We start from the raw sequence: 27,710 nt of genomic DNA, 5'->3' as shown, positions 1-27,710 counted from the left end.
TTGGGCTGTGTCTTAAGTTGTGTATGCGGGTACATGCACACACACACACACACACACATATATATATATAAACACAGCCATGTGCTGATAGGTGTGTGTGTGTATATATATATGCACCAATAGATGGATGAAGATATGTATCAGGGCGCAGCACTTAAATAAAGCAAAATAACAACCTTCATGTTTCACTAGTGAGTGGTCAGGTTGATTTAAGGATGAATAAAGCAAGGTGAAGTTTAGGAACAAACTCATTGTGTGGCCTGAAATTAATTATTATAACCAACATGGGAACTTAATCTCACAAAAACACGAGTTTATTAATAGGTGAAGGAGCTGAAGAACCGCACAGTCCATCCAGTCCTCTGATATATTTTTCCTAATCTCAGTTATGAAATTCAATGTCGCAGTTTTACAAGGTACATATTTTCAATTAGTGAATGTTACAGAACATAAACATGAAGTGAATATTTGTATTAATGGGATTCAAACAAATCAACGGAAAGAGATATCAACTCTAGTTATAATACATGGTGAAAAGAACCAAATTTGGAAGGTGATCATATATACTGTTGTACAGCAGATAATATGTAAACTGTTCCATATTGCATGACATTCATAGCATATTCATAGAAAAGTCAATCAAACTGAACGATGGCTTCGAAACTGTATAATGCCAAAGTTTGCTACTTTTGTTTCATCTTGATATTGACTGAGTCAATATTTTCACTGTGTAGAAATACTGTATATAGTAGAAACCCTCCAGTATCTTCCACATTCAAATAAATAAAGTTATTACAATTACAGTTTGGTATTTGGTGTTAAACATCTTAAATGTCTGATTCTTTCTAACCTTCAAAAGGAAAAGTAAATAATGAATATGCTTAACCTGGTTTGACTAATAGCTTCATCTCTCTTTAAGACCTTGCTTCTGAAACCAGACTGTAACATCTACCACATTGGAGGTGTGGCTGGGTTTACTAAAACAGCTGAACACGGTTAAAAAGGTGGAAAGTCCATAGCCATTCTACACACTTTCATTTATTGTCTGGACAATTAAAGTACAAATAATTCAAACACAACAAGGTTATGAAAAAAACATTTACAATACTTTCCCTCAGAAATGATCTAAACTAGCAAGGTTAACATGAAGTCATTCATTATAACTAAAGTATACAACTGCCTGGTCCTAAGAAAGATTTTTTAAATTATTATTATTATTCAGATAGTAAAACACATCGTAGAGAAAAGATTCTGACATGCCTTCCCCACTAATGCTTAGCAAATGCATCAAAACTTTCCCAGCAAACTGCGCTCATTCATAGCAGATGATGTATAAAGGTTTCCCTGAACATTGAATGAGTGTTCCTTTAAACTAAAATCTAACATAGTTAAAGTAAAAAACTGATAAAATTATGATGCAGCCTTTGCTTTAGTTATTTGTCTACTACAAAAGTTTGCCTCTTCAGTGTGAAAAAACAATACTTAGTCTACATGCAGTTAGTGGGTATAGCATGGAAAAAATGCACAAAATAAGCACAAGTTATAAATAACCATAACGTTTTATTACCATTAAGACTAAACTTGTATTGAAAAGATTTTATATAACAAGACAAGAAAAGCAATAGCAAATTTAACTATCAACTAGATTATGCATAGCGAGTAACTGTTTCTAGTACTCAGGGAAGAGCATGACCCTTTTTTGTTTTAAATATATAACCGTACAAAGCACAAACATACTAAAATGATCAGTGCACTGGACATGGGAGAGCACCCCCTCAGTCATTTTGTTCCCTTAGCTCTGTTTTCCCCAATCTGAATTACATTAAAATAAAGACCCAGTTGTTTTCTTTTCTACTGTGCAGTAAGAAAAAATATTCACAACAAACATGACAATATATCAAACAATATTTCTACACAAGTTACCTTGATACCTCTGTCACTTAAGTATCATAAGAAAACATTTTAAGACATATACAAACAAAACTAGCAAAGTGTTACAACTTATAATAAATTAACCAAAAGAAAAAATAACTTTATATATATATATATTTATATTATATATACACATACACACACAACAAAATGACACAATAATATGCTTCTTCCCATAGTTTAAGTAAACAAATAAGTAGACTAGCCAAACTAGCTATATTTGATTTTGGCCATATGCATCACATCGGCAATTAAATAAATAAGTGTTTCAAGCAACATAAACAGTGTTCCAAATGTGCCAACACAGCCCAATTATATTAGCATGGGCTATAAAGTGAATTTGAAAATTCTTAACAAATTTAAAGCAAATGTATTTTTTCTAAACACATTACATTTAACTATGATACTAAGATATGTAAATAATTTCGTAGCACCTACTGCTCAAACCAAGGAAGTTTTTGATCAAAAAATTAATTTTTTTTAACTTTTGTTCTGCTGATATCCCATACTGATGACTTAAAGAAAAACCGTCTTGCAACTCATCTCCTTGCTTTTGGGTTTTGACTGTGGGTAACTGCGTGCCTGGGAAGAACACTCTCCCGTACTGTATTTAATATTTTTATTACATGCTATGAAAAGATACGAAGATCATCTGTTTGTAGCCCATCCTTCAAAAAACAATCTACTAATCCAGTTTAAAACACACATCTTGATCTCTAAAAAGTTACCAGTGCAGTATGAACATGACAAAGTTGTCAATTTCCCCTAAATTAGCCAGTCAAAATATTTTTTCTCAAATCCAGATTCTCTTGTAAAAATTCTTTATATTTTATAAAAATAGATTTTTCTTGAAACCCATTTTCAGCAAAGAGACCACCTCTTTGGCAACATTGTTAATGTTATTTAAATTGTTATGTCATCAGGTATCCCCCTTTACCCCATTCCCTAACAGAAGACTGTTTAGTTCACATGATACAAAAGAAAAAAGGAAAAATAAAAAAAGTTGCAAAATTATGTTCTCCTTTTTGCAATTTTTATTGTTCCTCTTTAATTTGCGGGGGAGTTTACCAAATCTGATTGGATCAATGTTTTGAAAAGAAGAAAACAAAAGAAAAATTTTTTCTTGCTTTTAATCCCATTAGTTCGTAAAAATTGTTTTTGTTTTATTTATTTTTTTTCAAATGAGTGAATGGTCATCTTAAAAAGACCCACCTTCAAGGAAGGTAGTAAAACTAGCTGGCCGGGTAAAAATCCCTGCACATTGTTATCTATGTATATTATATTCAACAACGACAGCTATGAAAGAACATTCAATGCATCAAAGGTTTTTTTTTTTTCTTTTTCTTTTTCTTTTTTTTTTTCTAAGCATTATAAAATCCTTTCCTGTTCATCACAGGATATCCAATGTTTTAATACTTAGGCAACACTGGCTTATAAAGTCCATGGTTGAATATAAGCCTTGAAGAGTTTTTGTTTTTGTTTGTTTGTTTTGTTTTGTTCGTATATATATTTATATATATATATTTTAGTAAGTAAGGATATGAAATTCAGGATTTGTGGGTTTTATTGGTTTTAAAGGAAACTTGCAATACTCTGTCTCCTAAGCGGTATCCATTAAGGCTGGCAATCGCCATGGCGGCTTCGTCGTAGTTGGTCATGGTGACAAAGCCAAATCCCTTGCACTTGTTGGTGTTGAAATCACGGATCACCTTGACGTTGTTGACCGCTCCGAAGGGGCCGAACAGCTGCCACAGGACGCTCTCATCCGAGTCGGGAGACAAGTTGTAGACGAAGATGCACCATCCAGTCCCAGTGTGACCAGGGATGTTCATTCCCACCAGGCTTGTCATGCCATCGATTGTGATCGGGGAGAACCTACCGAATAAAAACAGGGGTCTATTCTAAATATATCTCTTGGCACAAAGTACACGGAACCAAGACTTTAAAGCAAAAAACAGTCCAACATTAGTTAAGGTTCACGATCCAAGCCCTGGAAGATGACTTTGGTCATCTTCCTTTGGTGCCCAGCTCCTGCTTGGGTGGAGGGGAGCTAAATATACTAAATAAAAACACCAAATCCAGGCACTAAGACACTTCCCCTCAAGCATAAACCTAGATGTATACAATGAGCTAATAAAAGAAATGCTTAAGCACAATCTAGGTCAAAAAGGGCCTGCTCATGCTGTCACAAATACGAGTTCATGTAAAAAGGCCTGTAGCAATTTACCATATATTTCCATTACTAAAATAATGTAGTTTCAAGGCCACAGAGATCTAACGCTTTAGTTTTTACTAGTTTGTGGTGAAGAAAAAAAAAAAAAAAAAAAAAAAATCAGATTTAAAGACCATTATAGCTGCATCCTGACAGTGGTGTTTCATAATAGCAGCCTCTCCAGCTAAAAATCCGTGTAGGTTTAGGGCGAGCTCACGAGTGGTGAATTCACGTCCCCTTCCCGACCGTCGCCCTGCTCAGACACCCCCACGTTAGAGCTGGCCGCACGTCAGAGAGGATCTGGGCAGCGGCTGCAGGGCGAAGGGGAGCACAGGGCTCACCGGGGAACCTTGTCCCACCAACACCTTCCTACCGGGAGGCTCCACCGGCCACGGCCGAATCCCAGGCTCTGCCAACAGCTCCTAGAACATCCAATTTTGGGTTCTAACTTTTTTCCCCCACTGTTCTTTGCAGCCTGTTTTCTGCATTCAGGCACTAGTTCAGAAACCTAAAGTCAGGCTAAACTCCACATGTGCCTTTGAGCGCCCCGAGGCTCCTGCCAGCCTGGTCAGGGCACCTCGAGCCCAGCTTGGGGAGCCCACAGCCCCGGAGAGCGTCGCGGCCGCCGCGCACGTGGCTAGCGACAACCACGAGCCGCGACGGGCTCCAAGCGCAGCATGACTTTCCTTTCACCAGTTTGATTAAAAAAGACACAATTTCCAAAGCTACACTTGGCAATACATTTAAAAAGAACAACTAACAGAAAAGCCTTAATAAAAATCCAGTTTCAACTTGGATGCAATGCATTTTAATACCCAAAATGGGTAACAATTCCTGAGGACTTTTTCAAAGAGAACTGAGGGAATGGAGATGGGAAGGGAGAAAAAAAAAAAAAAAAAACACTCACAAGGTAGGTGAGTAGGAAGCTGGCTCTCAGGCTCTCCAAAGTTTCTGCTTTGACATTTCGAATATTCTCATCTGCATTTAGCAAACTGTATTAAGCAGTGTCTATTAAATAACTATAGAAGAAGCTACACGCTTTGATGACTGCTCCCTGTTCTGTTGACTCCTGACAGCACTTTATATGGATATGTGAGGAAACGAGACACGTTGGAGCAGAGATCCTAAGCTGAGAAACACCACTGGGTGCAGCTATGCTATAAATGAGCAGTTTGCAAACGCTCAAAGCACTGGGCCCTCAGACACACACAGGGTGCAAAAATCACTTATAAGAAAATAAATAGCAATTTTCCTACCAAACATCACTTTTCACAACCTTTTATTTCTCTTCGATACTGGGGCTAGAAATATCCTGGAATGGCTGGGCAGGCTCCGCTCCCCTGCCGCACACCTGAGCTGCTGCAGGCAGGACAGGCTGGACCCAGCCCCTTCCTATGATCCCTTCACCATAAAACCAGGCCCAGGTTGGACAAAGGCCAAGACTGAGCTGGGAAATGATCAACAAGCCTGAATTTCTTTGCAAATTTAGAGATAGGGCTTAAAGCCTGACACCAACAAATGCTCTAACTCCCAGGAATCTACACATGAAACTCATATGAGTTTGACAGGAATAAGATGCATGAGTTATGCAGGTGAGCTGAAATTAGCATTTTTTCTTAAAAAAAAAAAAAAAAAATTTTGCAACCCTTTGCCTGCAAAAGCATTCTTGAGGTTTGCCAGAACAGCAAGTGCAATTGTTTAGGATTTGCTGAGAAGGGAAAAATAACTAATTTAATCAACCTAAAAACCATTATTGGAAAAAACCTTTTGTGATTTTCTAAAACTAACTTTGCAGATGCTATCAATAGACTGAACATTAAGAAAGCAGATGCCTAACTTCAGACAGGCGAGTGATTTTCCTGCTGCATGTAGCTCATGTGAAAAGAGAAATCAAATTCTCACTTGTTAGAACTAAGTATCATCTGTCCTGCACCAGAGGCTAGTGAAATTCTACAGAGGTTTTAGAGAAAAAACCCTAAATAAAATAATCTTTCTGAGTGGTGCTTGTGCCCAAGAGCTCTGGAAGGTTTTGGTCATTGTATCAAGGGGGAAAAAACAAGGGGAGAAACCAGGATGCAGCATGTGGTAAAATCAGGTGGTAATTTCGGACTCACCATATTATCATCACACTAGCCACATAGTTAATAAAACAAAGGTAGTGATAAATTCGTGAGATAGAGCTTCTGGAAAGATACTAAGGCTCTGTTTCCAGCATTAATTTTCACTTTCAGGAATAGTCTCAAAATTTGCGATTTATTTACACAGCAGCTATTGCAGCCAGTAGTTAAACTCCATCCACTACAAGCTACTTTGAAGACATACTTACCATGACATTTACAGGATGAACTTTTTAAAAAAAAAAAAAAAAAAAAAAAAAAAAAAAAAAAGCCCAAATAATGTTCGAGTGTGGTGAGTAGAGCATTTCAGAAGATTAAGTGTTTTCTCATCTGAATGGGGGGGCTGGCTGGACATCTTGGGGTAACATCAGGAATGAGACTAGGCCTCTACCTTGCAGGGAGGTTGGCTGGCGGTGACGTGTGCCAGGAGAACAGACACGGGCAGCGTGTCAGCTCCTTGTGGCTATCAGGGCAAACACGGAGACACATCCATGAAACAGCACAAACGGTTACAAATGGGCTCAACTTCAACCCGCGGGTAACGCACAGACACATACACACACATAAACATCCCCCTGTTTAACACAAAAAGAAATCTCAAACAACAAGAAATATTTGCAACAAATTATCAAACCTGCAACAAAAGAAACTTAGGGCTGATTAAGGTGCACACAGCTATAACTTTGAGTCAACTTGTGAAGAAAGTAGAGGTAGGAGAATGAAAATCTTGCTGTGAGATTTAGGTAACAATGGAATAATTCCATTTTCAGCTGGTAACTTTTACATTATCAGATCAGAGGGTAGTTAAGTCAAGTTAATAGTTCTGATTCTGGACAAATTGCCATTTATTAGCGGGATGGCTGGAGTTAGAAAGCTTGTAGCTGTTGCACCTCAACCATTTGAGAAGCCCACCTGTAAACAAAAAAAGTTGAATAAAAGAAAAAAAACAAGAAAACCCACAGAATGTGTGTGTGGCCTTTAAAGTAACAAAAACAACTGAAGTCTGAACTTAAAAAGAATTTGACATGCTGGTGGAAAAAAAAAAGGAATTAAAAAAATAAAGTTAGTGAATTAAAAAAAAATAAATTGTAGCACCAATCTGTGCCAACATGGACATCTGGCAATCTGTGGAATTCTAATTACCTCTTTACGCCATAGGCCATATTAAGCAAATTGTCCAGCCTGAAAAGAGAAGGAGGGTCTTTGGGTTAATGTCTCACAGATGGCAAGATCGCTCAATGGAACTATTATTCATAGTGTTCCAGTTTCAAAGAAGAAACGTTCAACAAGTTCCCCGCACGCCTAAGGAGTTTCACGGCTAGCGGCCCGCTCCAGTGAGTTCGATTGTGCTTAAATCTCCATCCCAGCATATGCAGTAATTTTAAAACTTGTCCACACTCTTAATGAAAAACTTCATTTTCAAGGTTTGATTTTCTCCCCCCCATATGTTATTCTGGCACAGAATTTTTGCAAAAAATTCTCCTGTTCACGTTACATTTATAGTAAACTAGAAACACAATATTTTCTAACTGCTTTAACATAAAACTTTCATTCTGTTAGGATACATTGAATAATAATCTGGAACATATCAATCTAAATGACCACCAAGTTCTGCAGAATAAGTGCAAGCATCTGCTTTACCTTGGCATGCAGTACAGAAAGTCTTTTATCCATTGAAGGACTTGGTGATAACCGCAATGGACACAGTTATTATGCCAAAGAAACTAAATTTATATTTGGTTTTATATCAGTTGGTTAATGACTGCCTTTTTCTATGGTCTTCTTGAATTCGTTAGCGCTTTCTACCCTAAAAAAATGGTATTCTTTTCCAAAAATTTTCTAAAACCAATATGCAACTCAGTTATACTTTTTTCCTTTCTTTTTCTTGAATAAAGCCTTTTTAGTTGAAAGCCAGGTTGCCTGAAACTAATCCTACAACATAAAAGTAACAGCAACACAATGTAATGCTAATCCTGGCTTATGTATCAGATGGAAGCAGTGCATTCAGAATGCAAAGCATAAAACATCCCCAAAAGCACCTGAGGAATCATACCCAGGACTAGTACGAGGCCTCTTAGTATAAAGAGCAGGTATCTCAGGCTAATAAATTTAATGATACCACCAGTGAGTGGAACAGACTCAGCTTTTTTCTTGCTACCAATCCACTGTCATTAACATCAAAGTGTAAGCTGCATCAAAATTGTAATAATACAGCAGAAAATAAAAGCATTACCCCCCCAAAATCAGCAAGAAGAGGCTAGTCACTGTTCATGTGATTATCAGCATAGCTGTGTTCTGTCCCCCTTCCTCTCTGAGGCTTCCTGAGATCTGAGTGTACAGTACTTCAGCTGTTTTAGCAAATACAACATGACTACTGCTGTCAGCAGATTTTCCTCCTCATTCTCCAGGAAAGAATATTTAATTTTACAAAGAAAATCAGGTCAGCCCACGCAACTCAAGCACATTTTCCCCGCGCAGCACCTGCCCCACACCTTCGTCCCTGGTGGAGCTCCAGCACTTTTCCAGGTAATTACCTGAATCTCTGAGCCTGGTGGTGAAGTGGTCCAGGGTAGCGTCTGTTGGGAGACTGGTACAGCTGTGAGAGGAGCGCCTGGCTTGTTTTCTGGCTGGGGTTATTGGCAAACTTCACAGTAATTGGTTCTGTAGCACCGCTAGGCTTCTGGCCATTTAGTCCCTTTATGGCTTCTTCCGCCTCTATTCTCTTATCAAAACGGATAAATCCCACACCTCGAGAAACGCCTGGGAAGGAGAGACAGGGGACAAATAAATACACATAGAGCAGTCTCATCTTCATGGTGAAGCAAACTGAATGTTGATTTTGACTTAAGAACAGAATGGTTGGCACAATTAAAATCCTGTGGTAAAAATGCCCTTCCCAGCTGTGCTCTTCATCAACAGATACCGTGTTTAATACAGTGGTTTTATCCAAATGGCATTCTGCATTTGAAGACCCCCTCAATAAACAAGAGCCAAATATGTGCTCAAACAGTCACCTTTATAGAGACCTGGGTACTACGTTTTACTGTAAAACCTTGCTGCCTTAAAATCCAGCAGCCAGGAAGCATTCGCATTTTGCCTTTTTCAGAAAAAAAAAAAAGTATCAAGAAAGTTCTTTTTAACCTGTAACTTGATCAACCAGAATCCGTGAGGTGATGATGCGCCCGTATTGTGAGAATAACTGTTCTAACTCCTTCTGGGTCATGGTTTTCGGAAGGCCGCTGACATACAAGTTCGCATCTCTGATTGATGCTGAACTTGGACGGGCATAGGACACCTACGGATTTAAGAAGGGAAAATGCACATTAGTTGGCTCGCTCTACCCTTCACAGTTCAAATGGTCAGTTTATTTTATTTTTTTTTAAACCCTTTTTCACACTTTGACATGAGCTAGGATAACACTAGAGTTCCGAGGTTACCTCTTTTATAAAAGCAGCCAAACCAGAAAACATCAGAAGAACAAAGGAAAAGCCAGAGATAGCTTAAAAGCAAACGCAAGGGTTCCTTAAGGCACACAATAACTATTGTTCCGAGGTAGATTAGCGTGCAACTTCCCACACACAGCCCTGTAAATACTCCCCTTCATGCTGTAGGTGTATAAATGATTTACCTTATCCAACATATAATAACCCCAGTCTATACGTAGCATTCTGAAGACAGTGGCTTTTTTTTTTTTTTTTTTTAAATCTCTTTCTCCCCCATCTTTATCTTTTTTTAAGAGTCTGAAACAGATCAGGTTATTTGCAGAGTGATCTTTTGTTCTCTCTTTCTCGGTGTTTTTATCCTGAGCTGGCAAGATGTGTTCTGGATGAACTCTGAAGTGCTGGGGAAATTAGACTAAACGAACATCTGCTTGGAAAACTGCAAGCTGACACTTACTGTCATATCTGCAATTTATCAGAAGTTCCTTTGCACTATAAGCCCAAAATCAGACCATAAAATATAATGGCCAAACAAACAAGAAAATCTAGCTGAGGCAATACACATATATGGTTGGAAAATTATTAAATGATCTCTCCGCACTGCTGCTCTACCTATGGAAAACACAAATCCAGAGCTAAGTGAAAAATAAGATTTATATTTACAATATGTACATAAGTATCCTTCTGCACTTTTCAAGTGATATATACAATGAGTATATAATATATACATTTAAAGTAAGAAAAGTATTTCCAGGATAAAGCCTCGCAGCAAATAGACAGCATGGATCACAAAGAATTAGTTTGCAGCACATCCGAAACGGTGCTGGATCTAAACCTGAATATTCTGCACTTCATCTTGACTTATTTAAATATAAACAGATCAGTACTTTTTGGCATTATGCCTTAAAACCTGTCTTGGGAGGAGATGGGGGGGTCCCCGCCAGGAACACAATGCATTCAGCAATTGTCTTCCCCTCTCCTCCAGCCCGAGCCCAAACACAGGCGATGTCAAATGGATGTCTTTGTGCTTTATGTGTCAAAGCGTTGTCTTTATCTGCTCCACACCTAAAAATAGATGTTGACTCAACACAGAAAATGATGTGAATGACTAACATCCTTCTACAATCCTCTGCACATAATAAGAGGCAAACTTTAAGGATTTTGCATTTTAAGGTTCTTGGCAACTTCTTTATAACTTGCATGTTTGTACAAAACCTTTTAAAACTAACACTTAGAGAGAACACTAAAGAGGAGGGGAAAGAAACGCAAAAAGAAGGTTAGATAAAACATTTACATCCATGGTGGCAGCTCAGGCAGCAGCGGATAAAGGCACACGCAGGAATAACAAGCAGAGAAGTGTTCAGAAATGGAAATTAGTGTCTAAAGGCCAAGAAAATTGGGGTCAAAACTACTGTGTGTCCTAGTGATTTAGGGCCTTAGGGTCCACAAAGTCTCTCTGCCGTGGATGCATTTTTGGATCACAGGATTCTCAAATTCCTTGCGATGCTTCAAGACCAGCATATGTGCAACAGCACCTGATATTGGGGCACCTGGGGACTATGCTGAATATCTGGAGTACAAGGAACTGGGGATAAATGAGCAGAATTAATCCCATGTCCACAAGAGCACTTCAGCCCTGGAGCTAAGTGCCCACTCCTCGGCCCAAGGACATTCTGCCATGGACTTCTCCGTGGCCAAGACGGCGCCGCAGCGTTCACGAAAGCAGCACGTGTCTCCACAAAAACACATTCCGCAAATGTCTGACCTCGAGGAGACGCCTAGAGCTTAACCTGCTTCCGGAATAACAGTTTAAAAAACACTCAAGACACCTGGGTAGGGGCTTGGGATCTTACCTACTCCTCACAACAGATCTACAAAATTAATAAAGTTCCTGGGAAAAGAGCCAGGGGTTTCCTTTGGGTTTTCTCCCTGGCATGTGTATTAATCAAACGTCACATAACTGGGAGCATGAGGAGCAGGGGGATATGCAAAACTACTCATGCTGGAATGCCAAGGGCCTGACCATTCCTTCTGTGTGCATATCTGTACACACACATACACAACCCTATACCAAAAACACTGCACGCTGTTCTAGGTAGTGATCACCTTCACACACGCACTGGGCAGCTATATCATGGACTATCCCTCCAACTCATCTACGTGGAGCACCCGTCAACACGTAGCACCGCTCAGATCTGATTTTAATTCCTCCTGCAATCAAACATTCAGGTTGCAGGGGAGCCTGGGCCACGAGCTGCCAAAAGCAGCTCAGCTGTCTTCAATATCAAGGAGAAAAGGTTGCAAGCTGAACACATGCAAGGCCAGCGATGTCAATTATTCATCAGCTTCTGAATCTTTTTCATCTTCCCTCGCGGGTCAGCCGATGACAAATCGATTGGTTCGACCGTGTCATCCTGCTTTCAGGTTATTACTCGGTTTGCACTGCGGGCTGGGTGCATTCTGGAGGTATTGACCATCAAAGAAGGAAAATACCCACCCTGACCCTCCACGACAGCAGAAGCTCCCTGGGATATACATGTTATCAGAGGCATGAGCCAACTCAAGCTCCCATTTTGTCACTGAAACCTGTAAAGTATCCTGCAAAGATGCTGCAATTTTTATATTCACATTTTCCTCCTGTTAAGGATCATTTTTTTTTTCCCCTCACAGCAGTGTTAGGGCCCCATAATGAAATACCCAGTTGAAAAGAGAAAAATATGGAAGTCTGAACCACAAGTAATCCAAATAAATGAGTTGGATTATACCAAACTATTGCCTGGCTCTGGTCTTTCTCAGCATGGAAGCGTTTGCTCCTCCAGTGACTGCAGGTCTGAGGGTGGTGGTATGTTGCACCGCATGAGGTAGTTCCAGAGCTCTTAGGTCAAATTTGCAAGAAAGATAATCAAATAGTACCAAATTCATTTTATGGCTCACTAGCCTCCAATGTTCATTTCTATAAATATACACACAGTAACAGTGGGGAAAAAAGTGCATTTGCTAGAAGATTTCTCATCTGACGTTGAACACTAGGCAGCTCATGTAAGAGCTTCTCTTCAGGATTCTTCTCTTAAGAGACTGCACTGCTCTCTCTAAAGGCTTCTGGAAACAGGTAGGGGCCAGCATTTCATAACTTCCAAGGAAATGCACAATTATTTTCAGTTTGTGAACACAGAAAAAATCTGCATGTGAAAGCAGTAATTCTCCCTATCGATTTGCCCATGTAAAAGACTTGAAAAATCCCTAACCTTGAGACTCCTCTGAAGGCAAATTGAAGCAGTCTGGCCTTTGCGAGTCAGCCAGCCTCTAGCAAAAGCACCCAGAGGCATGAACACATCCCATATGTCCTGGAAAGGCAAGGCAAGGCTCTTGACACTCAACCATTTCACTGGTGCTCATCTTAAGGGATGCCTTCAGCTCCTGTACTAATCCCAGGCTTCCCAGGCCTAACGTCCATCTTAGGAAGCCTCCTGCCCAAAGCAGGTCGGAGGCCCCGCAGGGTTCTGCTCCCTCCCGAGTGGGGTGGCACCATCTCTCACCAACACGATGGGCTCTGCCAGCAGTGCCACCTGCCCCGCTCCCAACATCTGCCAACAGGCAACCCAGTGACTCCTGTTCTTTAAAACAGGACCTCTCTTCTTCAGGAGGAGACAAGCAGCACACACTGTGCCTGGTGTTACTAACCTGGGGAACGTGAGACCAGGCAGGAGCCGTGAATCACAGCGCGGGCCCCAGGCCACCCGACCAAGCAGCTGATGGCACCTGCAGGCCCCGCGAGGCCCCGCGCAGGTGAGCTGCGGCCTGCACTAAGTGGCTCCCTGGGCACCTTCCGTAACCTGCCTGTGTCACACGCTGTGGTGACAGGAAACAAACAACCACCGCCAGCACCCCCGAGGCCTCCACTGCGGCCTTGTAGGCCTCACCCCCGGGTATAGGGTTTCCTGCATGATTCTGCATGCAGCGACAACTGCGAGTTAACACGGACTGGCCAGAGTGCCGTGCCACTTGCTTCAGCCACGCAGACCTGGGGAATATGGAAACAAAATTCACCGAGAGCCAGAGGATGGAGTAAGGACAGGTAAGAAATGGATTCCTCACAGCCACTCCAAGGGCTTTGCCCATGCCCTAATTCTGTGCAAAAATTCAGGTGCAAGAAACTCTCCTTTAAAACTTGTGCACTTTGCCCCCCCTCCACAAAAATAAAACCAACAGAAAATCCTCTGGTCCAGATGCTGAAGACACAAATGTAAAATATCTTCAAGCCTGCAAAATGCACTGCGCTTTCCTTCCTCTTCTCCACGTCCTTGGCATGGGAGAAGGCAGGGGAGTGACAAGGTACTTCACTGTTGAGTGATTCAATCCCATTTTACCGGGATTAATTATGATTGCAGGTAAGATACAATGGTCTATCCCATCGTTTCGGGGGAGACGTCCATAGAAAAAAGCCTAGGAGCACTCCGGCTGCATCAAGAGCAGGGCTAAGAGAAATAATTGCTCTTGCTCTGTAAAATGAAAAGGACTCATTGGCAAAACTGAGGCAGTTAAAAAGAGATCTTGATTAAGGGCAGATGCACATGACTATTAGGTAGAGGCGCTCTGGTACGTGCTTAAAGTGGCAAAGCCAAATTGGAATTTGTACAAAACGGAGATTTGAAAGGTCCCGTGCATTAGAGAGGCCGAATCACTACAGGCCCTTAGGTGAAAAAGGATTTGTTAACAAGCATTGCAAAGGCCAAAAGTTTCTGCACACAAAGCCTCCTTCTAGAAAGCAAAATACAATTAAAGTGGTTGAGAGCCCTTCCAGATCCAAGGAATCATTAGAGCCTCCTCTCCAAGGTTTCATCCTGGGGATGTGCAGGCACAGCAGATGACCTCCCGCTCATGACCAATGGGCTACCCCAGCACAGAACCAAATGACCATCTCCAAAGGGACCACAGAAGGACCACATCCCAAACCTGCAGTTTGCAAACACCTGCAATCTAGGCTGGGGTGATAATAAAGCCTTGCATGTTCTTTCACACCTCTGTCCATTAAAACACTTGGGCTGTTTAGAACAGTGCCAGAGAAACTAAAATAAGCAGCCGGAGCTGAGGAGTATTCCTATTGCCCCTCCAAAACAAGAATAATTTCCCCTACTCCTATTCACTGTATTTTAAACTGTCCTGCCCTACTGATCAAAACAAATGAGAGAACGATAAAAGTAAACATTTGGAGCTAACAATAAGAAATGTTAAATACCAGGAGTTACGTTCCACATCAATTATTCATTTAACTGGAAATGTAGAATAATTTGAGATGCAGAGAAAACCTCTAGCCACAGTGGAACCATCCTATCTGCTTGGTATTTAATCACCTTACTGATTTGATAAATTTAAGAACTGAAAGAAATCGTGGGCTTATTAGACTCAGCCTTTCCCTCTCGCCTTAGCGCAGACACTGCTCTTCGGTCTGGCTCTTGTCACCACAGGCTGTCCCCTCCTGCCAGGGCAGGAAGAAACCAACCTACTTCTCCTAGAGCAAAAGGAGCAAAGAAAGGAGAGGGGGATCCAAGGCAGCGCTTCAGGAGGTCGTTTGCTCTTTTTCATTCCCAGCCTCCTTTCAAAATCCTATTCTGTCCTTGCTCTAGTGTCCTCCAACGTGATGCCAGGTCACCTGAATCCCCATGTATATTGTAAAATCCTCCCTATGCAAATTGTAAAATCCTTCCCTGTGTCCCTGCGGATGCTGCTGGTTTTCCCCATCACGGAGCAGCACGGTTAAGCAGTCTGCACCCCATGCATCACACGTCTTGTTTTCCTTCTGATATTTGATGCAACTGAACTGCAATCTTCAGCAGCAGCAGTGACCTTTCATGTGCTTTTATGGATGGGCAAATTTAATTTCTAAAAATAGATTTCATTTCTGGAATACGCAGTTACTTTAACACATGCCGCATCTTCACTCATTCCTAACTATTCTGTAGAATTATGTAAAGCTTGAGCTGTAAAAATAAAGTGAGGTCCTTTTCCCTCACAAAATGATGAAGCAGCTACGAAATGGCGTAAATAAAATATGCACTATGATCAGCTGAGGAAGAACATAGCATGTAAAACCTATTACCACCAGGCACATAACGCTCCCCTCAATGCCTGCCCCGAACAGATATTCTGTAAATAGTCACCTCTTGACTTTGACTTGAAAGGGCATCACTGACTTAAATAAAATGCACATAAATATTTTAGCTGCTACAGTAGAAAGGGATTATTTATTGTAACGCAATAATAAAAAGAACATTTCTCCGGTTATTTTGGTCTGCACATCTGAGTGCAGGCTGTGCCTCACTGTTTTGCTGATCCTGCTGTAAAACCTGCTCCTCCTGTGAACGCCTGGCTATTTTGCAAGGCGTCGGGAAAGGGAGAGAACATTAAACTGCCACAAACTGTTACTGAAAGTGAAAGGATTTGGGGACACATGCTGAACTTGGAGCTATTTAAAAAGTCTCACTGTTTTTGAGTAGAAATTAAGCTTTCTGGGGTCAGAAACCGAGTGCTCCCCAGGGCCACCCCCTTGGTGCTGGGTAGAGCAGGGACAGGGGACAAGAAAAATCCCCCAGCGGGGCCGGCCGGGAAGGGCTCCGGAGCCCCAGCCCTGGGACCCTGCGGATTCATCCCTCGGCCTCGAGCAAGCCACGGAGCACCCAGAATACAGGGACTCGGTAACTTGTTTTACTTCAGTGGTGTTCTAGTACTGAACCAAACATTTTACAGGGAAAATGAACAAAAAAAACACCAAACACCACAGCTATGCGCTACCGAGTCATCTTCTCTATGATCTTCATGGGAAGCTTCTCAGTGATCACAAGACAATGATAAACTGCAACGGGCATCTAGCTGGAATAAAGCAATAGGCTCTCAATTTAATACAGAAGTGCAAAACTAAAATACTTCAGAATTACAATTAACAGTGAAATGCTGGAAAGGTAGCTTGGCAGTAACGGGGAAGGTGGCAGAATTTAGCCAAATGGAATGATTTCTTACTGCTTTGCAAGATTTTGGAATTTAAGCCATCTCCTGCAATGACCCAGGTGCTGCCAGAAACATTAAAAATGTGGTTTACAGATCCATTAATGTGAACATTAGGCAACATCCAAGCGCAAAACAGTGCCCAGGCAAGGGGAAGTGATTTCACATGACCTCTAAAAGCAGTAATACAGCAAAAGGGGTAAATGGGGGTGAGGTAGTAAGATGCCTTTCTGCAATTTGTGTTTATGTTGAAAATTGCTGATTAAACACCCATGTGCACAAAGTCTGGTTATTTAAAGCAAAAAAAAAAATGCTTTGGGTTAGCTTTGGATGACCTTGCAAATACTTATTTAAATAAATTGTTTTACATCCTATGCATTTCTTCCCAGTCACTGAAGCATACGCGACTCCTGCGTATGTAAAGCCAAATCAATCTCTTGCTTATTAAATTTTAATAGCTTTCAAGAGCACAACAAAGTTTCATGTACTCTATAAAAGTCTCCTAGTTATTAACAAGCACAAAATAAACCCAAACCTAATAAACTACCTGCCATGCAATCTACAGTGAATTCAATATTATGGAAGAAAACACATTTTTAAAGACATTTTAGCTTGGCAAGTTCCTAACTAACACAAAACTTTAACTATAAAAGAAAGAGTTACTCCGGAAGGTGTAACAATTTAATTTTGTTCTATCCAGTATGCAAAAGAGATACACAAAAACATGTTTTTTGGTTTGGGAGCCCTCCTCCCCACCCACCCCCCCTTTTTTTTTTTTTTTTTTAAATATAGCTTGCATGTTCTCCTATAGCCCTGGAATATCACAACTGCAGCAGCACTGCTATTGCTCACAAAGCCAAAAAGGAGAGAGATGTGAAGAAAAGCAGATATTTTAATCAGTTTTCTTGCTGCTCAGCTTTCTTCTGCAACTGGAAACTGCAGAGTCTGAGCATCACATTTCCACCTGCAGCCTTTGATAAGGTGGTAGACCTTGCTGCTTTGCCTTAAATATTCTTATATATTTTTTCTGTATATTAAACTGTATAAAATCCTGCTATGAGCATTTTTATGTATTGCGGCACGCATACACACACATATGGGATGGACCTCTTCAGAGGTTTGAAAATACTGTTCTCTATATAATCTATAGAATTAGTCTAGCCTCATAATACTCAGCTCAGCACTCCTGTTCTTGACTAACAAACCAATCTAAACAGGAAAAAAATTCTTGAAACAATCCCTAGAAATGCACAAGAACGAATATTCAACAAATAATCAACTAATATTTCAACTACTTTTGGTTATGCAAACAACGTTTTGTCAAAATCACAATCTTGAGAAAGGGGAAGAACACCTAAATTATTGGCCATATTGTATCTTTTGCCAGATATAAAACTACTGGCATAATTATACAGATACTTTAAGAAGTGAAATTTCTATTTAAACTCTAACTTTTTTTTAGCTTTGAAATAGAAATTAAGCACAAAAATATAGCAAAATAGTACAAATCAAAAGACAGCCTTCTAAAATAATCAAAGCTATTTCAGTTATTCTGAATTAGATTTGCTATTTGCTTGCCTTCATTTTTTTCATTCACTGACATTCTTTAAGCCTGATTATTTGTCAGAATTTGAGATGGAGAAATTTCCTGTAAACTATTTCACAAAAGCTTCATCAGCCATGCAGCAAAAAACCTGAGAGTAGAAATTTGCTTTTCTTGTGAGACCACTAAAGAAGGTCATTGAATAACTAATGGTCTATTACGACAATGAAATGAGACTTCAGTGGGATCGCTAATCCCTCTAGCTTTTAAAAAGAATAAATCAAACTAAGGATGGGAAAAAAAAAAAAAGGAATATTGTTTTCTGAAAATGATGCATTTTAACTGGAGAAACATGCTTCCAATACCTGACAATGACACGAGTGTCACTGAAAAAGAAGTCATGTCAAGTTTTGCTCAGTAAAACCACCACAAGAAAATGTGTAATTGTTATTTATGAATAAACAATTGTGTATTTCACCTCTGTTTATATAACAGCATCACTATAGCTGTTTTATTCTACATTTAAATGCCACTGCGACACTGCAAAGAGCTCCCTGATACTTCCTGTCCCCTAACAAATACTAGGAGTAAGAAGAAAGTTTTATCTGCTGCTCATCCTCCCATCATTCTAGGGATGAGCTGCTGCCTGTGCCCCTTGCAACGGGAGATTAAACAGGCATGAAATTGCCAGAAACTGTTTCAACTATTTTCTCCCAAATCCCTTTCTTCCCAAAGGTTTCTTTGTGAATTTAGCAAAAGGCTCTTTGGATTGTCTTACCTTTATGGTTTTGGTCTGGAGTCTGAGTCCATTTAAAGTGTTAATGGCTTTCTCTGCATCCTTTGGATCAATATAGTTAACAAATCCATACCCTAAACTCTGCCCTGTTGAAACAAAAAACAAACAAAAAAGGAACTTAGTATCTTTTCAGCATATGAACAATTCACAAAAAATGGGACCAAAAGTCTTCCATTCTTCATTCTCAGCTGTTTTCACCTAAACTCTCTATGCCACCTTAAGCAATTCATTCTCTCCTAAATACAGCAGAAGCCAATGCACACAGTTTAAATAGTTGCTCTGAAATTTCTACTTTAAAAAAAGAAAACCAAAGCCCTCTGCTTCCCCCTCAAGACGCTCTTCTTTAACCCAAGCATTAACCCAAAGGGCAGCATGAGCAGAATTAGAGAAAGTTTGGTGCCAAGTTGATAATAAATGTAATTGTTTGACCAGAACAGGAATTAGGCTACCGCCTGAAAAAAGTTTTTTCTACTGTTTATAAACAGCATTAGAGGATTAAAAAAGGGAAGAACAATAAAAGAAAAATAAATAAATAAAAAAATCAGGAAACAGCATCATAGCATTAGCCTTAAAGCAGCTGACTGAGCAATTTCCCCAAACCATCACCTCTCATTTCATTGCTTAGCGTGCAGCCTCCAAGTAGGAAGATCAAGGACAGCCCAAATTGCACTGGGATAAGCAGCCGTGTTGAAGCTTTCCTTGGTGTACAGGCCATGAGGGCCAAACAAAACCAGCACAACTTCTGCCACAGGAGCCTGCTTCGGTGCCCCAAATGCCATCAACAGCTTCTTTGTCACCAGCAAGATGAAGCAGAAAGGGAAGAGCTGCTTCATAACCGGGGCCAGAGCTTCGTGCTTGCGAGAGGCAGCCAAGACCTGCCTGAAAAAGCTGCCGTTCCTCAACTCCCAAGCACCGATTTTGCAAGATCAACATGAAAAGCAAGAGTTTCCAAAAATCCCCCATCTTACACATCCTACTGAGGCTATTCTGGACGATTGCAGAAGATGGTTATGTTTTTTCCTTCAGGCACATATGCTTAAGAGCATATTAACACAGATAACCAGATTTCCAAAGCAAGCAGAAGGCTGAGGAGGCAGGCGAGCGTTTCTACATCTCAGCTACCCTGGTTCTCCTATAATTCCATAGCGTGTCTGGAGAACACCCAGGCAAAACAGACTGCCCCTTAGGGGCCTAAGGGCTTCTGCTCACACGCAACCCATAAGGACAAGGCAGCAAGAAGCCTCCTAAGGAGGGCAGCAAGGCGTGAGGAGGTGGCTTGCCAGAAGGTCTACCCATGGCAGGGCCGAGCAGCAACCCAGCTCCTCCTCGCACAAGGCAAGGAAAGCAGCCGCCCCTGGAGAGCCTAGATGCACCTTGGGGACACGGCTTGGCCACCGAAGCGCACAGCTCTGGGACCTTCTCTCCTGGCCTGCCAGGAAGCCTGTTTTTGTCAGGATCAGACACGACCTGAAGTACAGCGTATGCTGAAGCACAAATATCAGGCATGCTTCTGTCTTAAACAAGAAAGCTGCTCACCATGTTATGGAACACTGTGAAAACCCATGAAATGCTGTATTCTGCTCCTAAAATGCCCATGTGCAGTACAATGGATAGGAGATGGCTGTTTTAAACTATAATATATGCCTCCAACTGATTTAACTTATACCCCTTCTTCCTGGAGAGCTCAATGACAACAAAAATATTCTTACCTAAGTTATATGACATGGCCAGGAAAGGACTGAAGTCTGAGTCAGCAGCAGAAATATTGGGAGGATACTTTCCATCCCGTCTTCCTCATGTTCTTCTCCAGCTAAGACACTCCACACTCCCTAATTATGGGGCACCTGAACACCTTAAACCCTTAATATATTTAATTCTCATTATTCTCAGGAAGGAAGAAACCATCCTCTAGGGAACTAATCTAATTTTATGGAAGAGTAAGGGAGATGCCGACATCAGGGCTTGGATAATTTGAGTTTACATGCCTACCTTCCCCATCAGGAGCCCATCAGCCTTCCGAGATGTGTGGCTAATAGCGGGGCTAACACAAGGCCCTGGGACCCGCATCAGCCTGGACGTGAGCTTAAGCGTCCTGGCTGAGGCACACGGCACATCCAGCTTCTAAGACTACATAAAATGATTTAATAATCTCACAGAAAAGTCTCATTTCTGTAAATACTACTGCAAGGAAGAGACTATAAATAAAACAAAATAAAAAACCCCAAGATAACAGAAACCACAGGGAAGGAAAGTAATGACAACACAATAATAGAATTATAGAAATATTTCACAGATCATTCACTTTTCCTGGGTGTTCTCTAGGAACATTATGGAAGTTATTTAGATATCAATATCTGATCTTCATGACCAACTGGATATACAAATATTTTCTCCAAGGTGGAAGATAAAGGGTACCAAAATGAACAGTCATTTGTATGCATGCCTGCAGAACTTGGCTTATTACGTTTCATAAAGTTTTGCTTAGAATAATAAATGCATAGAGATATGATTTCCTCTCACCAGCACATATTTTTGAATATCATGAACTATGCAGAACTGTTAATAGAACTTAAGGTTTCTATTCATACACTATTGGTTCCGATTTCATATCAAGTACAATAATTGCTATATTGTCTGCCTTATATTCTCACAGCATGATTTCAGTGATCAAATGAGTATGATCTCACAGCATCATTTCAAAAAGTTAGAAATGATCCTGAATGCTGAATTTCTGTTAATTCAAAAAAGCTACAACATTCACCATAAAACAAAACCCAACCACCACTGCAGCCCACTGAAACACTCGTGCAGTTGTTTCAATTAGCAAATTCCTATTTGCTGTACTCTACCATACGCTTCGTGATGCTGAAGGGAGAAATTTCTTCCACTTAAGTGCATGTGATTTTGAAAAGACTTCTCTTTTTTGGTTATTTTTATTTTTAAGTGTTTCACTATGAGCAGCACCTCCTCATAACACTATCAAGAAATGAAAAAAGAACCCCCTCTCTCTAATGTCTCAAAAGAAATAAAAGAATAAACCCAGAAAAAAAGTCATTTTGTAAAAAGCTTTATGACTGCTGGCAGACATCATAAAGTTTTAGTGTACTAAACATTTACAACTAAGAAACAAACAAAAAAGATAAATCCAGCTAAAAATACTACATTCAGATTACCCTCAAGAGCAATACCTTATGTCAGACAAAAAGCAGATTATAGAGTTGAAAGAACTAAAAATTGTTACTGGGAGAGAAGAAAAGAAAGATTTGTTCCAGAACATGGTGAAGCGATATGGTTTTTTTTAATTATGTGCTTTTATTGCATGTACTCAAGACGACCAACGTTTCTTAGGACGCAATCTGGCAACACGAAGCAAGCAGCTGGACCTCTCAGTGGGATGCCACACAGACACTGAAGTTCATTCCCATGCTACACTTCCCAGGAGCAGGACCGTAAATAGTAAATATTTTCTGTGGCTTGGAATCCACTATTTCAGTACATGCTGTGATTCAGTAGGGCGAGCACAAGATATTTCTACCTGATCCTAAAACACCTTTATATATCGCTGTTATGAGGCTCTTTTTTACTTGAAATTTTTTACTTGACTGAAGCAAAGTCAGTAGAAGACCTCCTCTGATCTGGCAAAGAATGGGTATAGAGTTAGCCATATCATGAGTAAAAATGACCATGACTTGACAGATTTAAGGCCACGCATGCAAAACAAACTGCAAGCTAATATATGTACTTCATAATTTAGAAGGCTTTGTTTCACAGACCTGAAAATCATCAAGATTAAAATGGAGAGAATTATAACAACAATATAACCAATTTAACATCTAACTGTACACCCAAGAAGCTACAAATATGAGGGCCATGCCAGTTAAAAACCTGCATATTGCCTTTATTTCTTCTATAACCAGTCTGCTTAAACCAATTCCACAGATAAATTACAAGGGATTAAAGGAGAAACAGATAGAAGCCAATAAAAGCTAGAAGAGCAAGTCATAGGAAGCTAATGAGGGAAATGAAAGCCAAGCAAGTCCCAGGCTAGTAAAGGTCAGAATAACAAAGAACTTACTTTAGATTATGGAAAGGATACCTGAACATTCAGGTTGATTCATTAGAAGGTGGCAATAATACAGAGAAAACAGATGTGTTACGTATACATAAAAGAGTTGGATGCAGTACTAACTAGCAACTTGGGTGGATGTTAAAACAGCTTCTAAAATTGTACATTTTGAATTTAGAAAACCTGGGTTATTTGCACAGAACAGCTTTCACAATAATGAGCAAATAGTTCTCTTGCTATCTTCAATAATTCTTAAAATGCCGAATAAATTCCAGGAGCCTGGATGAAACACAATTTTGTACTGAAATTTTAAAAGGGAAGAGTGGATGACCAAGTAATTACAGGTCCATCAGCCTAATGCTGACCAACGCAAAATTAAAGAATATTTGATAACTAGACTCTAATAATAAAGAATTAGAAGAGGGTAATAAAATCAATGTCAATTAAATTAGGTCTAAGGAAAACAGATCCTGTCAAACTAAGCTGACATTCTTCTTGATGAGACTACAAGTTTGACTTACAAATTTTAAGAGTATCAATGCAACAGCACTGATATACTTCTATAAAGCATTTGACTTGGCACTTCTTATTAATATAGCAAACCGTAATTAACACAGTACATATGAAATGGATTAAAAACTGGCTGAAAGATCTCAAACTGCAAACGTGAATGGGAAAAGAATCACCAGAAAGAAATTGTCCTACTGGTGTCTTTTAGGAAACAAAGAAACTAAAGGAAACCCGTCTCTCTTGGCCCTAAGCTGTTTAATCTTAAGCTACTTAAGATTTCCCATCAGTGGGTGGAAAAAACCCTTCTCATGAAGGCTACAGACAGCACAAAGACTGGATGAGAGAAAGTTAGCAAAGAGGACAGAGCAAGGATACACAGCAAGCCTTACTCCTCAGTGCTTCACAAATCCAAGACTATCTCCCTAAAACACAAGAATCCTTGCATTCTTTGCAAATGGGGAAATGGGAAATAGAGGATGAAAAATCAATAGGCACGTCTTGGCTTGCAGCGTTACCACGAGGGTTAAAAGGGTTTCATTTCTGGCATGAACCCCACACACTTGAAGAGGGGCAGAAAATCTTGGCTTCTGGTTTTGGCAGCGTGCTTGGTTACTGAAGTACTCAACCCAGTTCTGGTACACGTATTTCATGGCTTCAAGATGGTGAAGAGAACCACCATGAAAATGACTAAAGGATTGAAAAACATGCCTTCAGCTGAAAGGTGATGGGGATCAGAAAATGCTAAGTGTGCCTCCAAGGTGCTACATTAACACTCAAAATACTTTTTTGTTTTCCTCCCCCAGCAGAATAAATGCATAGTTACAGATTCATTTCCATTGCTTGGCAGGAAGACAAGCCACACTAGAAGTAAATAAAAATCATGTTTTCTGTAGAAGGTTCCACTTTTGATATTGAAGATAACCTACCAAGAACCGCGTCAGCATTTTCACCACTAGAAATTTGAAAATAAAGTTCTTCTTTTTTTCTGAAAGCTGTGCTCTAGTTCAGGCAAGAATTAATTTAGGGAAGATTTTCGTTAACTGCGTTAATTGCCCAACAGTGTTTTTTATTTTGAAACTATGAATAGCTGCTCCTGCTGGTTGTTCTCTATGCAGTTTCTAACAATCATTCCTGCAAAGAAAATAAAAACAAATCCTACCTTCTCAGACACATCTAAAGCCTTTCTATTGCTGGATATTCTTCTAAAAGCAACATGTAGAAGAGTCACTCTCTTCTAACTTGCTCACCTTTGAGCAGATAAATACTATGATAAAAAAAGATGTTTTCCTATTTGTTCTTAAAATGAATTACACTGGCAGTTATGGTAAAAGACTATGGCTGTCACTATAAAGAGTGATTTATGAAAACAAGTACAGAATGGGACAGCAGTAATGCTAACTTCCTTAAATCATGGATTTGTTGTCTCTTGCCCAAACGTAAAAGCTAATTACAGTTGCCCGTCTGACAGCCATTACCCGAACGCCACCGAGCACCGATGCTTTTCCTTGTGACAAGATATCAGCTTTGGAGAACTAGGCCAAGTCTGACAGCTCATCTCGTATTAGCCACGCAGGAGCCGTCGGGTCCTAACAGCCTTCAGTCACGCTGGGTTGGGAACCAAAAGACAAAATAAGGCTCTTAGTGGTTTCCCCATGGCTCCTAGTTCCAAGTTTTGCCTATTCCAAACCTTAGGAAACACTCGAGGAAGAAACTACCAGGCTGAACTTCTCTACTACAGTAGCTCAATGTCCACTATCCACTCGAGGTTTTGAAGAAGAAATGGGTACACCCTTGAGCTTTCCCCAAAGGTAATCCTCATGAATTGGAGGATAAGTAGCATCCAAGGACTTCTACCAAGAAAGCATTCAAGCAAAAGAGATACAGGCCCTAAAAAAGAGTCATCACTCTCTCCAATAGTAACATACGGGACTCAATTATGTTTTGGTTATACTGGGTCCTACTGCAGTTGTTAGTCTTGTTTCAGCACAATCTTGTAAGCCTCCAAACCACTTCAGAAGTTTAAAAGAAAACAAAAAATAAAGCACATGGACATTCCTGGAAGGACAATAACCAACTCAAATAAAACGCCACATGGAGTACGGGCTTTCGGAGAAGGTTATATAAACACCATGGAGAAGATGCCTTCAAAACATACAAAAAAGGTCAAGTGAATGGCTTACTTTTTGGGAGGGGTGATTTTATGACAGTTACCAACCAATAAAGCTGTCTACCAGACCACTGGAAAATAAGTCCTCATCACAGATGGCTCATCTCAAGCTCTGCTCCCTAACTGATGCTTTTTGCAATATTAGCATCATTCTCATTGATTTTCCATACCTTTAAGTGAAAGAATCTGCTTTCATTGCAGCAATAGGTGCTGCAATCAGAAAAGAAATAAAACAGGAACAAAGGGGGTTCAGTACACAGGGCTCGTTTGACCAAAGGATTCAGCCAAGGCTGCCCAGAAACACGACTCCACATCGCCCAAGCAGGAAGGTAACTTCTATCCTTAGTGTAGCTCTTTATCACAGCATCTACCTATTCCCCAGTTTAAGCTAAACACAAACAGTTTATTTTCTTACAGACAACTGATTCAAGAAATTTGGTCCATGAGCAGTGAGGAAACATCTTTTTCCTATCACAATACACCTGTCACTTTTGCAAAAATCTGGGGAAGAATATGTAGCCTTTCTCAAAGCAAAGCAAAAACAAGGGGGGGGAGAAGGGGGTTGATTTTTGACTGAAAGCAGGTTATTTCTGAGTGGCTAACATCTCTATCCAAGCACTCCTCTCATATCCACAATGGTCTTTGTTTAAGCTTATGCACTTAAGTCAGCAAAATGAAACCTAGAAGTATATCCCTCTGTGTGCTCCACAGCCAAAGCTTAGATCAAGCTCAAGCATCACCAAGGGTGCATATGCTGACATAAAACCTGCCCAGATGGAACAAGAGCCCTTGGCAAATGCTTCCCCAGAGGACACAGATGCCCTGACCTCCAGGCAGGAAAGCCAGGACCCTGCCCATAAGAAATCTTGCAGGGAGAGGATTCCTATCATTGCCTTCATCCTGATTTTTGGGGGATGCAGTGACTTTGCCCTGTGCACTCCATACCTGCAGACCCTAAACCTCCCCAGCAGAGGGAAAAGGGCTGCTTGCCACCAGACACACCGATACAAGACGAAAATCCCCCAAAGGAAACCCTTGCAAACAGAGTACTACATCCCACATAAAACCCTCCCCGAGGGAGAGCATGAGAGGCAAAACGAAGCAGACAGACAGCTACTCACTCAATTTTAATATCTGAATGGAAAGTGCCGAGGTACCATGACAACAAGCCTAGAGAATAAAGGGGGAAGGAAGAGTTTTACCCAAAATGTAAAACAAATTCCTACAAGCCAAGCTAAAGGGATCGCATCTTTAGTGCTGGTGAGGAAACTGCCATCTCCAGATCACTTAAGACTTAAACTGGAAGAGAAGCACCAGGCCCTGAATACAGTGACCTCAAAAACAAAACGAAAAACACTGAAAATCTGACTGCAAATTCCCTGCAACCAAGAGCAAGGTCATTCAAGAATTCTTTTTCCAAATTAGAAAGCCTGTTTTCAACAGGCTATGCCAGAGAAGATTAAGACACCATCAGTTTTGTTCTTCTCTGTATTTTTGACAAATCCCTTAATGCAAGATAATGTAATTTAATGGCTTGATTTTTAGAGATGCTGAAACACTAGCAGTTCTCAGGAAAATTAAATACCAGTTGACATTAGCTGTGATCTCTCAAAATTAGGCATAAGGACCTTTTTTGCCCCCTTTCCCCTTCTGAAGTAGCCCTATACATCAAGCTGGAAAACAAATAAAACTGGGCACACTTTGACGAGCCCACCATCATCTGAGCACTAGGGAACCTTCAAAAACCTCACTCCCACTGATTTTCCTTCCTCTTAAAAGGAATTTAGTCCAAGAAGTTTCATCCTTTGGAGGAGGAGAAAAAAAACAACAACAACAAAAAACAAAAACAAAAAAACAACAACAAAAAAACCACCTACAAACCTACAAGACCCTGAGCTTGAAGCATCTGACAGACATTTCAAGAGGAG

The 27,710-nt window shown here is 40.4% G+C and overlaps 1 protein-coding gene across 5 annotated transcripts in view; it reads right to left on the bottom strand.

Moving 5' to 3' along the window:
* Window positions 1–292: 292 nt before the first annotated feature.
* The window catches only part of ELAVL4 (ELAV like RNA binding protein 4), a 62,000-nt gene continuing 34,582 nt past the window's right edge, over window positions 293–27,710 (bottom strand). For all 5 annotated transcript variants that reach the window (XM_088536731.1, XM_010219358.2, XM_010219360.2 and 2 more), the window contains exons 3-7: window positions 19,022–19,125; window positions 9,403–9,556; window positions 8,796–9,021; window positions 7,405–7,443; window positions 293–3,807 (exon numbers count right to left, since the gene is read on the bottom strand). In XM_088536731.1, coding sequence (XP_088392857.1) covers window positions 3,480–3,807; window positions 7,405–7,443; window positions 8,796–9,021; window positions 9,403–9,556; window positions 19,022–19,125 — 851 coding nt within the window. In that variant the 3' untranslated portion in view covers window positions 293–3,479. The remainder of the gene's footprint in view (window positions 3,808–7,404; window positions 7,444–8,795; window positions 9,022–9,402; window positions 9,557–19,021; window positions 19,126–27,710) is intronic.

This window comes from Tinamus guttatus, unplaced genomic scaffold, assembly GCF_059628265.1.
Source record: "Tinamus guttatus ecotype Peru unplaced genomic scaffold, ASM5962826v1 Tinamus_guttatus_pri_ptg000044l, whole genome shotgun sequence".
Taxonomy (NCBI): Eukaryota; Metazoa; Chordata; class Aves; order Tinamiformes; family Tinamidae; genus Tinamus; species Tinamus guttatus.
This window is presented reverse-complemented; position numbering and strand designations above follow the sequence as displayed.